Below are 14529 nucleotides of genomic sequence, written 5' to 3' on the forward strand. Positions count from 1 at the left end.
TTGTATTTAATTGTTGTTGTGGTTGTTACAACTATTATTCTAAGGGTTTATTAGGTTTGATTCATTCATTAGCCTGAATGATCTTGTCTATTGCATGTATGACATTTGGTCAACTTCCATTCCTTGATTTAGACTGAACATTGTGTTTTCATAAAATAAAAATTTAGTATTTTTTATTTCATATAAAAAAAAAAAGAGAAAAAGAAAAAAGAAAAAGAAACGCATACGAGATAGCTAGGGTAGTGGCGCTGCAAATTTAACTTTTTCAGTCAAAATTTCCCTTTCTTTTATTTTGTTAAAACTTAAAAGAGCGCTACATGTACGCTATCAGCTGCTTTGGTGCGCCAGGGTGCAGCAAGCAGCCTTCAATCATTTTAGCGGGAAAGGAATATAACACGTACAACGTCATTCACCGGTAAATGGTCCAGTGAATCAATATCAACCATTAATTTAGTACGATAATTACCAACAACCTGACGTATCAACTGATTAACGGTTAGGATTTATTTGCTGAGTTAGTAATATCTACAGAGCACTTACGCAGAAACACCTCCTCTGCAAAATCTAACGGGTGGAAATTTTGTTAATTCGAGTTCCTAGGTGAGCTGGGGAGGTAATAACCCTAGTTTATCGGCGTCGAGGTCGGATTTTACATGCTTGATCATGTGAGCTTCGTCCCTAACTCCGATGGATGAAATCTTCGCTCATTTTTAACATTAAATTCTTCCTTATTTATTTTGTTGTTGATTGTTGATCTCGAAGGACATTTCCATGGATACCGACGGTAGCAATGAGAGTCCCATAGAACCAAAGAAGGGAAAATCTAAGACACCACGAAAAGCGAAGGAAAGCGTTCTAAAACAAAGTCAGTTGTCGTACCCTAGAAGTTCTATATTGATGCTAGTTATGATTAATTCTTAAGTTCTTCTGTTTGAGCTGTAATTTGTGCTTTTTGCAGAATCACCTGCTGAATTTTTCGCTGAGAATAAGAACATAGCCGGATTTGATAATGTAAGTTCTATTCATATTTTCGTTTCCCATGAGAGTGGTATTCTGAGCTTATCTGTTTGGTAGAGTCGTCCCATACTGATTTCTGTTCATTCTTACGGATTTATCGGCACTTCTCCTCCTTATTTTCCAGTTTGATGCATTGACATGGCGTTGTTTCCTTATGTGTTTTCAAATTCAAATGATGTGGTTACTTGATCTTTTGAATTTCAGCCTGGGAAATCTCTATACACCACTGTGAGGGAACTTGTTGAAAATTCACTCGATTCAGCAGAATCCATTTCTGAGCTGCCAATTATAGAAGTTACAATGTAAGCAATCACTAATCGCATAACTCCTAAAACATATTAATAGACTTGTAGGCGTGGTCTATTTGTTCATGATTAGCTGTACACCATGCTCTGTTATAACCTTAAGTAAATACCTGTTTGTTTGGACAATATTCACCCATTATGGTGACTTTCCTTGGCAGAGAGGAGATTGGGAAAAGCAAGTTTAATTCTATGATTGGGCTTTTTGATCGAGAGCGCATTGATGAGGAGCTGTATGATGATTTTGAGACTGCTAAGGCTCGTGAGGTATGATGCATCTATCTGGAATTTGATATCTAGTGAATAATCATTGTTTATATTCTTTTCTTCTTGATTCACTAAGGTGTTTGTGTTCAGTGTGGAATATTTAATGCTTTTCACGAAAAACTAAATCCTTATTGGTTTTTGGGACATAGATTTTATGTTCTCTGTGAGGAACTTCAAACCTAAAACACTTCTATTTTTGGTAGATTTGAGTGCCAATAGTTTTCTTTTGTTTTTCTTGTTGTTTTTCTGCTGTCTTTCTTGTAGAGGCGCCTTGCTAAAGAAGCTCGTGATCAAGAAATTCAAGCAAAAAATGCTGCCCTTGGGAAGAAATTCAAAGAACCAGCTCAAAAGAGCATGAAGGGTCGTGGTGAGACCTTATTTTTCAGGGTAACTTGTAAGGTGTGACTCACCACCTGGCACAGCCATTTTAGTCTGGACCTATTTTTCTGTTAGGATTTTACAATTTTCCTGCCTTGGTTATTCATTTCTACCTCAAAAACTGTCATGCAACATCGTCAGACCTTAACTATTTTTGATGGGATAACTTATGATTGTGATATGTGGTTTTACTGTAGGACAATGGAAGAGGAATGCCACATGATGACATCCCAAATATGTTTGGACGAGGTTCTGAATGATTTACTAGATCAATTCTAATTGGCAGTGTTTAATCTTTATTGATTAAAATTACAGTCTTTCTAAATTTAGTCTGTGGTCTTCTGCCTAATGGTTTATAAATCCTTGAGAATCAAGTGATCAGGTTTTGCCTTCAATATTGTTCTAAGTTTTGCCATATTATCTTGCATATCTGCAGTTCTGTCTGGGACTAAGTATGGGTTAAAACAGACTCGTGGGAAATTTGGACTCGGTGCAAAGATGGTGAGTTTCTTTAGCCCTAATAGCTTTCTGTTACCTAGTCGACTTGTAGCTTTAGGCATTCTACAAACACAATTCTTTGATGTGATCTTTGATAATATTAAAACAAGATTCTGTGTATATAAAAGTGTCTTTTGAACCTGGCAATTTGACCCATGAGTATGTCTAGGCTTCAGAAGTCACCTTAAAATACTTCAATGATCATTCTAATCATTACTGATCTAATTTGTATACTGTAGTTTTTGTTTGCATGGTTCATTCAATAACCACAATTAAAATTCAGCTCCCTCATTAGTAACTTTCTTGAAGTAGCATTACAGCATCAAAGTGGCTTTGAAAATTTTAGCTTGCATTTTCCTTCTTTTACTTCTCCAAACAGCAAAGGCACAAAGTAATTTACAGGACTTTGGTCACTCATGAACTTAGTAATGCAGGCACTGATTTGGTCAAAGATGAGCACAGGACTCCCAATAGAGATCACTTCATCAATGCATGGCCAAAGCTATACTTCATTTTGCAGGCTCGATATAGATATCCATCGGTATGACTGTGATGTTTGTATTCATGACCATATTTTTTCCCCCCTCTAATGGTCTTGTAGGTACTGTTCATGGCCCCTGCATGCCAATTTTTATATGTATGTTTGTTGGTACCTAGATATAAATTGTTGTCATGTTAGAGTTGATCTCAGGAAAGCCTGAATTTTTCTTTCTAGTGTAGACATAATTACATCTGCTGGCCCCTGCATGCCAATTTTTAGGATGAAAGAAAATGAATTGAGACCTGCGTTTTTTGTGCGGTAATGTAGTCATCCCTGATGAGCCCTGCTCTATTATTTATCCTTGATATGAAAAGATTAAAGCTGAGTGTTGTGAATCTAGTTTACTCTAATTGGTGGACTCCAATATTGGTGAAACAACGTTACATCGTTGTACCTCATTGCCTTTTCAAAGTCCAAACTGTTCATCCTCCTTTTTCCGTCCTCTTCGCAAAAAATATCAAAAAACTTATATATGAATTTTATAATCAGGAATGTTCCTCATGTTCACGTGCATGAGAAGAAAGAGAACAAGGAAGGATGGCATGGAGCAGAAATTCAAGTTGTCATTGAAGGAAACTGGTCAACTTATCGGGTACGTTGGACTTATTTGGTTCATTTCTTATACTTCCACGGTAGCATCTAACATGGCCAAGGTTCATAAACAACCTAGTACGTTTGAGGTATTGAAAAGGGTCTCATTTCTTGACTATTTTGCGTCTGCAGTCCAAGATATTGCAGTATATGCGTCAGATGGCTGTTATCACTCCTTATGCTCAGTTTCTTTTTAAATTTGTCTCAGATACTGTTGAGTATGTCCCATTACTTAAATGCAAATTGTCTCTAATTTTTCCTTTTCTAGTTTTCTCTCTAATCTTCCTGTATTTATTGTTTTACTGTAGCAAAAATGTCACTATTCAATTTGCTCGAAGAACCGATGTAATGCCACCAGTCCCCTGTGAGACAAAACACCATCCTTCTGCTGTTGATTTACTGCTTATCAAACGTCTTATTGCAGAAACATCAAAGCAGAACCTTTTGCAGTTTCTCCAACACGAATTTGTAAATATTGGCAAAAAATATGCTGAGCGTTTAATTGGTAAGTACAAAGATGGTTCCTACTCCTCAGTGGCTATTCTTCTGCTGACTCAAATTTACCTTCAATGTGTGGGTTGGCCTACATTACTTCTTGAATTCATAAAACTATAAAAGATCTTGTCAATACCGTCTCTCAAGTCTCAAAGACATGAATTATGCTTTGTTGCTTCAGTAGCTACTGGATATTGAGTAGGTCATCTATAGATGGCAAAATTTCCTTTCCTTTCAGTTGGATCCCTATGGTGCGACCATAGCTTCGATCTATCCCAAGGATCCAAACAGAAAGGGAAGTGAATCTTTACCGAAATGCCTTCTATTAGCCAGTCTTGCACCTCTCATACATTTTAGGATCGTGTATTCTATAAACATGATGGCCCTGAATTAGTGAAATTCTGATATTTCACGTTGAGCAAATTGCTTTGGCACCCAAAACAAAGGCCTTTAAACACTAACACCCCACTTTATCTATCATAAGCACATGGCTCCAATTCCTTTAGAATAGTTATTGTTTCAATTGCAAAGGCCATCATACCCTTATGTATGATGGGGGTGAAAAGACCTGATACACCCTTCTCAATTAAACTTATTTCTCCAACTCTTCCTGATTTTCCTGTCACTCCAAACTCTATCTCATTTTGGAGCTTGAGAACTCCATTGCTGAAGCTTGAAGGACATAGTTGAGTGACCACTAACAGCGACTACCAAATCTGGATACCGTCACCTCCTGCAACTGACCACCGAAGTACCTCATCTTGCCGGCAGCCAAAACTGCAACCAATCAACATTGGCTGAACCTGCAAGTTTCGGTCACCAACAGCTGAACCTGGGCTGTTTGCGCCTTTGTGGCAACCTGGTATTCCTTCAAATACAATGGTTCTCTTCCCTTGCATTACTTGGTGCATGACATCACAAAGTCAGATTGGAAGAACAAACAAACAACCCCCCCTCCAAAAAAAAAAAAAACCCGAGATTAGGTGTGGGAGAAGCATCTCATTTGCTTCCTCACCTCCAAAGGTATTCTCGTCCTCTGGCTGTTCAATCTTCCTTAGAGCTGGTGCATCTCGTCAATAACTTCACTGTTTCTTCATCTTCAAACCCTCAATGGTTTCCCTTCCCCTTTATTTTGCTATGGTGATGAAGGAAACTAAACCTAGTTGGTTTTTTCATGTTCCTTTAGAATGTTGCTTGAGTCTATTTCTGATTGCTTCTCAATCTTGCTCTCACTAATACAAATCCATTAAGAAAAAGGAGGGTTTCTTCTCACTGGTGAGGGGTATTCAGATGAAGAGGATGGTCTCTGCTGCTTCCTTTTTTTCTTTTCATCTGTTTTTCATAAAGGTAGATAGGTCTCACCTCATTCAAAAGGTAATTTTGAGATTTAGAAATAGAAAACGATGGTTTAATGGTGTTCGGTAACAGACTGGACTAATTTGTCCAATGAAGGTCCACTTTTTGGGCGTCTTTGTTTATGAAAGATAAACTGGGATGTCAATGTTTAAAGGGCTCTGGTTTTGGGTGCCGGAGCAATTTACCCATTTGATACACTTTATTGGTAACCTATTAGTTCTAAGAACAGGAAAGTATTCTTATGTAATATACCCTTGTGAATCCCATCTAGCTTTCTTTGATTCTTTCCCCTTCCCACAATCAGAAAATAGATACCTGAATGCTTGGCTAAAATCCGACATAAAATTGGCTCGAAGCCTATTTTCACCACTGTCTTCTTGCTCTCCCAAATAAATGTTTTTGGATAAGTGAAACATGTATTATCTGTGTAGAATTGTTAGAACATCAAAGGTCTTCATGAAATGAGGAATGCCTCTTTTGCTGAACTCTGACCAATTTATGCCTTCAAATGTTGACAGAGATTAAATGTTTGAACTGAATTCACGAATGTCTGACTACATTAAGTTTACTTATGAAAAGGTATTCATTTTTGTAGGAGAAATGGGTCAAGATTTTGGTCAAAAAATGGCTGTTAAATCTCTAACATCACAGCAGATAGTCCGTATTCATCAACTGTTTCGACAGGCTAAGTTTGATGACCCTAGTGGTGATGTAAGTGGCTTTTACTAGAAGATTATCAATGCCTTCTCTGTTGTGTCGGGTTTTTACCATACTGATCCTTTTGTGCTTTCTATATTTTTTCTATTTTATTTACATTTACATGCTTTTTAATGTTTCCAGTAAAAGTTTAGACTATATAGTGACAGCTATCTACTACAGTGTCTTAGTCCAGCAGGGGAGTACAATCTTCGTTTAGGGATCATAAAGGAGCTTCATCCTGACATGGTTGCCACTTACTCAGGCAGGTTGTTTTTTATGTCTTATTTTGCAAACAGTTCATTTTGTGACGATCAATCTTTTTCTTATTCTACCGTCACTTGACCTTTTGAAGGAAACCTATTCTTTGCCCATAAAGTCTAGGTTTCAGGTGATGGTACATGCGAACAACACCTGAACTAAAGGAAAGGTGCTCTAACGTCTGATTTTTTTTGTTATTTTTTTAACATGAGGTACATTAGTTCACTATTGGAGTGTTCATAGACCTAACGCTTGTTAGTCTATGACTGCAGCCCTCAAGTTTTTGAAGGCCATCCATTCATTGTGGAAGCTGGAGTTAGCCTGGGTGGGAAAGATGTTAAGCAAGTAAGTACTAAGATAGATGGTAAATGACTAAATATTCCTCCAGAGTGTACATTAGAGCCAAGCATGGTTATCAAAGCGTCTGCCTAGGCGGCAAAGCGGTTTTTGAACCGTTTAAATTGTGACCGCTTAACTAGCAGGCTGATTTCTTGCCTTTTTTTGCATAGGCACTACCGCTTTGCCGTCTTTTGCGCCATGTTGCCACCTAGATGTTAAAGCAGCCGCTCTTTTTACATTTTGTAATTTGTGTATATTATTTTTTCTTCTTTTTTTTTTAATCATAATTTATTCTACAATTCCATATATAAATTTAAATATGTGAGTCATTTCGGAATCGAGGCCCAAAATGCCTGTCGGCAACAGAATGCGAAGCATGAGCCATATTCAATGATTACTAACATAGTACATACTACTTTTCTTTCATTTTCATTTTTCACATTGATTACTGATATAGTACATACTACATAGTTATTGTTATGAATCTTATGATGCTTGATGAGTTGAAGTTATGTTTTTATTCTTTTTTTGGATATTTTTTCATAATTGTGATTCTTGAATTTTTTTTATTTTTTATTTTTATGAATGTGATTGTTGAATGTTTGTTTAGTACTTTAGTTTATTATAAAAAGTATTTGTATTAAAAAGTAGTTATATTAAAAATATTGACTAAACCGCTTTGGTCGCTTTATTGCCGCCTAAGCGCCGCTTAGTCGCCTAATCGCCAAGAAGGAACCCCAATCGCTTTGGTCGCTTTGCCGCTTTAATAACCATGGAGCCAAGGGTTTATTTATCCATTGAAAGAAGATATGAGTTTCCTATCTGGTGTTGTTCATTTGACTGGATAACCTTCTTGAGAGTTCTATGCAGGGCCCGTGTGAATCTGTATGAGTCTTATTGACAATCTGGCATTTACAATCGTAGTCTTCCATTGTGTGATAGTTGCTTGAATCTTGCATTAAGACAGAACCATTCAACTCGGTACACCGTATTGTAACCACTTGAGGTGGTCTGCAATAATCCTTTTTTGCCATTGTACCTGTTCAGGTCTAGATATCATTCTCATTCATGACTTAAGTCACTGCTTTGTGCCAGGCCATGTGACGACGACATTCGTTTCTGTCATGCATGCATGCACGTGTGCCTGTCCTTGTCATGCCGACCCCATGTCTGTTTTGGCTTGCCCTTCTCCTTTATGAGATTTTGAATTTTGTTGAGCATTCATTTCTGGTTCCTGAGCTTTTATTTGTGCATGTTTTCTCAATTCTGATTCACTTGCTATTTCTATCCTCCTCCTCCTCCTCCATTAAGGCTCCTTTTGGTATCTATTCTCATTCTATATTATGCCTATTTAAAAGAAATGAGTATGGGAATTCATTTTTGGTCAAAAATGAAAAATAGTTTGGTGACTTTTATCGAGAATAAATTATAAAATGAGAAATAATTTTGGTATGTCAAGATAAAAAATTATTTCTGCAAGAGTTGTTGGGAGAAACTCCTGAAACTCCTCTGCTTTCAAATATGAATGGCTTAAAACCCAGTTTCAACTTAAACGTGAAAATCATATATCACAAAGATGAACAAGAGAAGCAACTAGAATCGCAAAAACTCTGTAAAATTGTAGCAATAGTCATTGATTCATCATTTTCCATGCCATTCATGTCCTTTACGTAATCATAGCAAATCTCTTCCCATCTCTAGTAGAAGAGGTGACAATGGAGGTGGCGGCAGCGGCGGTGGCAGCGGCGGTGGTAGTGGTAGAGTGAGTAGTTGGAGAACCCAAGTGAGGGTAGGAAAAATTAGTTCTAGCTCTGCCAATCTACTGAACGAATGGATGTGAAGTCATAAGCTAATGCAGCCTCCTCCACCATGTCAAAGCTTTCCAACCAGTGTCTTTCTTTAGTCAATGGGTTTGTGATCTCAGCTGCATAACGCCAAGATAGATAGTAGATATGTCTTGAACGTCTGAATTGCAGGTAACCAGGGTAAGCTTCCATGTTCATTAATGGCTCTTAAAACCTTCAGTTTGGCAGGAACAGCAAGAACAGAGCATATATTTGCAGATTATATGCCAAGAGAGGCATTCTAATTAAAAAAAAAAATTTAATGGGTACTAATCATCACTATCATAGACAACTTGTCTTTATATGAAAAAGTTAGGAAGAACTTGTAAAAGCTAAAGGAGTTTCTTAATGGATTGGAATAAGGTAGATAGAGACGCAAACCAGGGCCCAAATTAATGTAATCGCAGATCTAAAGCAAGAAAAACCTCAGATCTAACGAGATCAAAGTGAAAATTCAGAATCACGAAACAAAATCATAGATCCAGAAGACAAAGAAGACAGATTGAAGCGCCAACAACAACACATCTGAAGAACGAAATCTAAAGAAGACAGATCAAACTCCTCTTGCACAGTGGTTCTCCTGCGAGCAACAGCTAAAACCCTATGCTCCTATTAGCACCGATTTGGACAAATCTCTTGTTGATCTGGAAATAGATTTATAGATCTGGAATCCATGATCTGTTCCCTCGGCAAAATGCCCAGATCTTGATTGAAAGAGATGTGAAGAAGCACAAGAATGAAAGAAGATGAATGAGATAAATTTTCACGGAGATTCCGGTTGACTCTAGGGTCTGGACTGAGAATAGAAGTAGAATAAGGATTGTTAAAATTGGAAGTAGTTTCGCATCTGCATCATCAATGATGTGTTCTTCAGTTTCATGTCTTCTTTGTTGGTCGATAGCCAAAAGAGGCTCTACTGCAATCTGAGATTTGTCAGAAATCATGGCACGTTCGCCTGAAGCAGCGAGAAAATTTAAATTGGGATTAGGGCTTGAGAGATAGTAAAGGGGAAAAACCAGGGTTTTAAAAAATGAATGTGCATTGACCATTTTAACCTCACCTTAACTTGCAAATTTAAGTAGACTTGCGCATAAATGAGGAGAATGAAATTTTCACCCATAATCCATAATAGAGAAAAAGTCTTATGAATTTTGAGAGTTTTTTTTTTCTTCTTTTTTTTGTTAATTTAAATAAAATTAAACTGAGAATAGATGAACACTTTAAAATAATAAAAATTTCATTAATTGAGAGTGGAATAGATACCAAAAAGGCCTTAAATCTATTATGTGTTTCTATTTTGAGTTCTAGTGGCCATTTTTTGAGTTGCTTAATCTTTACTTTCTATTTCAGTAGCTCTTGATATCTCCAATTCTAAACTTTCTCATTCCTAGTTTCAGGTTCTTATTTTCTATTGCTTTCTAAATCTGAGATTTGGTTTTGATTACATGCTATTTTTGAGAGTTCTGAGACTACCCCATACCTCAAATTTGACCATTAGATTGACAAAGGATTTATAGACTTTTTGTCCTTGACAAATAGATCATTCAACCTGAATTTCATGCCACATCTGAGTGGTCCCTGTACCTGTGATCCTGTTGCAAGCTGATCTCTCACTGCATTACATAGTCATAATAATGGAGTGCATCAATCACAAGTTCCTCCTTAGACCCCCCATTCATCAACCCATTTCTAATTATGTGTATTATCCTCTTCTATTTCCTCCTCACTTGACATTACATCTGTACCACAGCTTTATCATCAATTGACTAATTTGTATTTTAGACCTAAAATAACATGTAATAAGAAAATTCAAAACTTGTTCTTGCTGCTAAATGTGTCAGATAGACTGTGCTATTATATATAGACTGCTGGCAATGAATAGTGGAGCCAATGTTTGTGGCTCAATGTAATTGTTTATTATGTGCATCTTTAGGTCAAGGCATTGAAACAGCCTCTCAGCAAGAATTGCTGACGTAAGGCTGCATAGGAAAATTGGCCCCTCTCCCAGCACTCTGCTTGTGCAGGCACTGGGTTCGTCCTTTTTGTCATCTTATTTAGAACTAGCCAACCAAGTACACTTGCAATTAACCGTATGTTTCTTTTTAGGCTGTTTGCTTATTTATACAGATATGGACCCTCATCAAACTGGTAAGGAAGGTAATGATGTGTGTATTAATGTCCAACATGATGAAATTTTATAGATGAAGCTCCCACATATAGCCACATGTAGTGACCAATAATAAATGTAAGCAGAGCCAAACTTTGTGGTTTTCTCGTATGTCTTGTTATTGAATGGAATTTTGGTATTACTAAACCTGGTTTCCTGTTCTTCCTGAACTGATCTTTACATTCATGAAGCATGTGTACTTGTTAAACTGTAGGGCCTGAATATTTTCCGTTTTGCCAACCGTATTCCACTTCTGTTTGAGCAAGGGGCTGATGTAGTCACAAGGACTGCTTTGAAAAGAATCAAGTAAGACATGACAAAGATTATTTTCATCCTGCATTGTACCCTTTGGTCTATTTTAGCAAGTTTGAAAGTTCCAAGTACAGGAAAGTTTACTGAAGCATCATTTTCCAGTTGGAATAACTACAAAATCAACCAGACACAAGATAAAGTTGGCGTGTTTGTAAGCATTGTCAGCACAAAAATACCTTTCAAGGGAACTGGAAAAGAATATATTGGAGATGATATAAGTGAGATAGCATCTGCTGTTAAGGTGGGTGGCTTTCTATTGGTTTCAACAGAGTTGACAATGATAAGTTGTGACCTAACAACAATATTTCTCCAGAACTCGATTCAGCAATGCTGTATTCAGCTAAAAGCTAAAATAGTGAAGAAAATTCAAGCTCGTGAACAGCAAGAGAGGAAAAGAAATTTAAGGAAGTAAGCCCTACTACTCATTTACCTTGTATTCAAAGTTTCCAGGTAAATTAGTTTGATTCTTAAATAAATTTCAGGACAGTGCTATATTTATAATCTTTGCTTCATTACCTCTTGGTACTAATTGGTCTTTAAGTTAATTAAAAAGAAATGGCCAATGATGTGTGGTTACATCATACATGTGGCATAAAACTAAGGCATGAAATTAACAGCTCTTCCACAACTTCAATAGACAACCCATACAAAGACAAAATAGAAGTTGGCTGTACAAAGTAGTCGTACAGGGATCTTTTTGGCATTTTCAGCCAAATTGAGGAAAGATTTGAGTTCAAGTCAAATATTGTTTAGAGGGCATCTTAGGGAAAGAACAAAGTGGCACTAATTCTTGATGGAAATAGGAGGTGGGAGCCCTAGATTGATCAGGATTTGAAGTTTAAAATCCTATTCCTAGTTAATTTCTACTTGTAATTTGATCTATAAATAGTGGAATTACTTACTGCAATCTTTGTTGTCTTACTGTGAAGCTCCCGTTCCAAATTGTGGCTTCTCTTCTTTTTTCTTATTGTTTAACTCCAATTTACAAATATAATTATTGGTGCTCAATTTTGCTCAACATGGAAAATTTAAAGAACCCATATATCCTAACCTTGGATTAATTTTTAAACTAGATTGGTAAACGGGTGAGATTTGTGATGATGCTTCACTTTAAGCCTGTGTAGTTAACATAAATCGTTGCCATGATGCTTCCTCTAGTTACAATGAACCAAGTTCAATTGACCAGCAAGGGTAGCAAGTTAGAACCCAACCTGGGTGTCATCCATTTATTGATGGATTGATTTGCTAACTGGAAGCCATATTAAAGGGCATGATTCTGGTTCTGCATTGTGATTCCTGGTGAAGAAATCAGCTTGATTGTATTGACTATACCTGATCCAATAAAATTTTCACTTTGTTTAGAATTGCTACAGTGAGTCCTTCACATCATGTATCCTGCTAGGCCTAGGGATTGCCTTAGTAGTTCATTTCCTAACAGATGCCTATATTTCTCTCTTTTCCATGTGCATTGTTACTTATTTTCTATATATTGTAGGTACCTAACCGATGCTACAGGTGCCATATATGATGTCTTACAAGAAATGGCAAAGTTACGCAGTTCAAAGAGGAGACGCTATGATGGAGAGAATTTAGAAATACTGAAGAAAGTATCTGCCCGTGTAATTACTGTAGATACACTACAAGAAAAACTAGCTCAACATGTTGAACAGGTGGCCTTCTCTCTGATTTTCCAGCTTTTCAGCCTTTTCGGTTTGAATGAAGCCCCTGCGCTTTCTAAAAGTAACAAATTATTCCATTAGAACATGGTTGAATGATATTTTACCTTTATATGGTATAGAAAATAAAGGCTATCTATATGGAAGGTTTCAAAGGGAAATCTACCAAAGATTTGAGCCTTTCCTAATATTGGTGTCTTTTCCATAGCTCAATATCCATGATCCACCCACATGTGCACATCCAGCTGTGTTTTGTTTCCCCTTATTCTTGAAATTAAGAGGCTTAAGTTTTTCTTTGTCTGCACATCGTTTATAATAAGGCTTTTCTGCTTCTGGAAGTTTTGGAGGACCTAATTGGTTATTAAAATTTTCTATCAAATGTAGGTTGATTATGAGATGGCATTGGATTATGCTACACAGAGTGGAGTAAGTGAAGAACCAAGAGAAGATATGTATATTCAGGAACTAGAAGATGCACAGAAGTTTGTTGACTTCCATAGTCCTGTATTTGTCTTCAGGCTTTTCCAGTAGGTGCATGTGGATGTGCATCCCTAGCCACCAGAACCTGTTCCTGCCTGAATAAACGTTTCTGGGAAATGCAAATGGTATATATCATTGGCTTCTTTTAGGAGGATTGCTTGCCAAACAGCTTCTAGGGTCACCTCTTCCAATTTCCATACCCCCATCATTTTAGCTTCTTTGCTGCCAGCATTATTCTTTCCTTAAGTTCCTTTCTCCTGAATCGGGTATAGAGTTCTAAAGTCCCAATGCTTTTTTTTTTTTTAATTTTTTTAAATTAATTTTTCCCTTCTTTATAAACAATAAATGAACTTTATTTGAGTTGTTGAAGATTTGTAGTCTTGTAGGGTATGTTAGACAAACTGATTTAAATCATGTATACAATATGATTGCATCCAACAGTGTATGTTTTCCATAGCGGGCACTAATGGTCTTCTGTAAAGCTTACGTTGGGGGACAGGAAGTTTTATTTGCTAAACAGGTATGCATTTCATGAAGTAAAGAGAGCTCATGCATGGATTATTTTAGTACCTTGGCAAATATGATGAACTGTTTTCTGAACTATGTTTTTTAGGATGGTACCATCCATTATGAATTCAATGTTTTTGTTACTGGTAAACATTATGAATTCTAAAGTAGACTACTTGTCTCGGAGAGCCTTGTTCTTAGAGTGCATGATTGAATGGCTTTCCTCCACCTTTGGTTAGCTGACTTCCGTAATACAGTCTTCTTCTTCAAACGTGGGCTCTTTTTCTTGGCGTGAGTGAATTTCATTTGACTGTAGAACACGGGATGGGGGAATACAAAGCTCCTTCAACTAAGGTTTAAAGTATTAGTATCAAGTATCGTATCTGTTAGGTGATTTTAAGAGACTTATTGTCCCGTATCGAGTATTGTTTTGCTCCGGCTAATGTATTTTAGCATAGTTCAATAGAGAGATGTATAGAGATGTATCGTATTGTTTGGGTCAAATATATATACGTATCGACTAGTATTGTATGGTATCGTGAGATATTTTAAACCTTGCCTTTAACCACTGAGAGGAACAAGGCCAGGCTGTCTCACAGTCAACTGACAACACCCTTGGAGCAAGAGAATCCGCTATAACATTAAGCTCTCTAGGAACATGAGATAAAACACAAGACAATGGAACATCAGCAAGCCTATGAATATCCTCTAACACCACCTGTAGGAGAAGAGGGGGGGTTTTGGCAGGATTATTAATGAACTCCACCACCTCTAAGCAATCAGATTCGAGTTCAATATGGTC

The 14529-nt window shown here is 37.0% G+C and overlaps 1 protein-coding gene across 2 annotated transcripts; it reads left to right on the forward strand.

Moving 5' to 3' along the window:
- The first annotated feature begins 557 nt into the window (after positions 1-557).
- On the forward strand, positions 558-14020 carry TOP6B (topoisomerase 6 subunit B). Of its 2 annotated transcripts, none has more exons than XM_089136744.1 (20): positions 558-613; positions 763-865; positions 959-1011; positions 1222-1319; positions 1481-1586; positions 1851-1985; positions 2162-2213; positions 2401-2465; positions 2897-3003; positions 3493-3595; positions 3727-3812; positions 3903-4099; positions 6041-6156; positions 6325-6410; positions 6675-6747; positions 10967-11058; positions 11167-11305; positions 11378-11472; positions 12560-12734; positions 13125-14020. In XM_089136744.1, the coding sequence occupies exons 2-20, from the start codon at positions 772-774 to the stop codon at positions 13269-13271; spliced, it is 2019 nt and encodes a 672-aa protein (XP_088992870.1). In that variant the 5' UTR covers positions 558-613; positions 763-771; the 3' UTR covers positions 13272-14020. The 2 variants fall into 2 exon arrangements, with proteins under 2 accessions (XP_088992870.1, XP_088992869.1); XM_089136743.1 differs by having other exon boundaries at positions 578-665.
- Positions 14021-14529: the final 509 nt, after the last annotated feature.

Source organism: Hakea prostrata, chromosome 10, assembly GCF_041222555.1.
Source record: "Hakea prostrata isolate BN-2017 chromosome 10, UWA_Hpros_2, whole genome shotgun sequence".
NCBI classification, from domain to species: Eukaryota; Viridiplantae; Streptophyta; class Magnoliopsida; order Proteales; family Proteaceae; genus Hakea; species Hakea prostrata.

Excerpts from the sequence above, each read along its gene's own strand:
- TOP6B (XM_089136743.1), top strand. Across the intron at positions 1,986-2,161 it reads TTTTCAGGGTAACTTGTAAG|GACAATGGAAGAGGAATGCC; the intron begins GTGTGACTCACC and ends GTTTTACTGTAG. Across the intron at positions 4,100-6,040 it reads ATATGCTGAGCGTTTAATTG|GAGAAATGGGTCAAGATTTT; the intron begins GTAAGTACAAAG and ends TCATTTTTGTAG.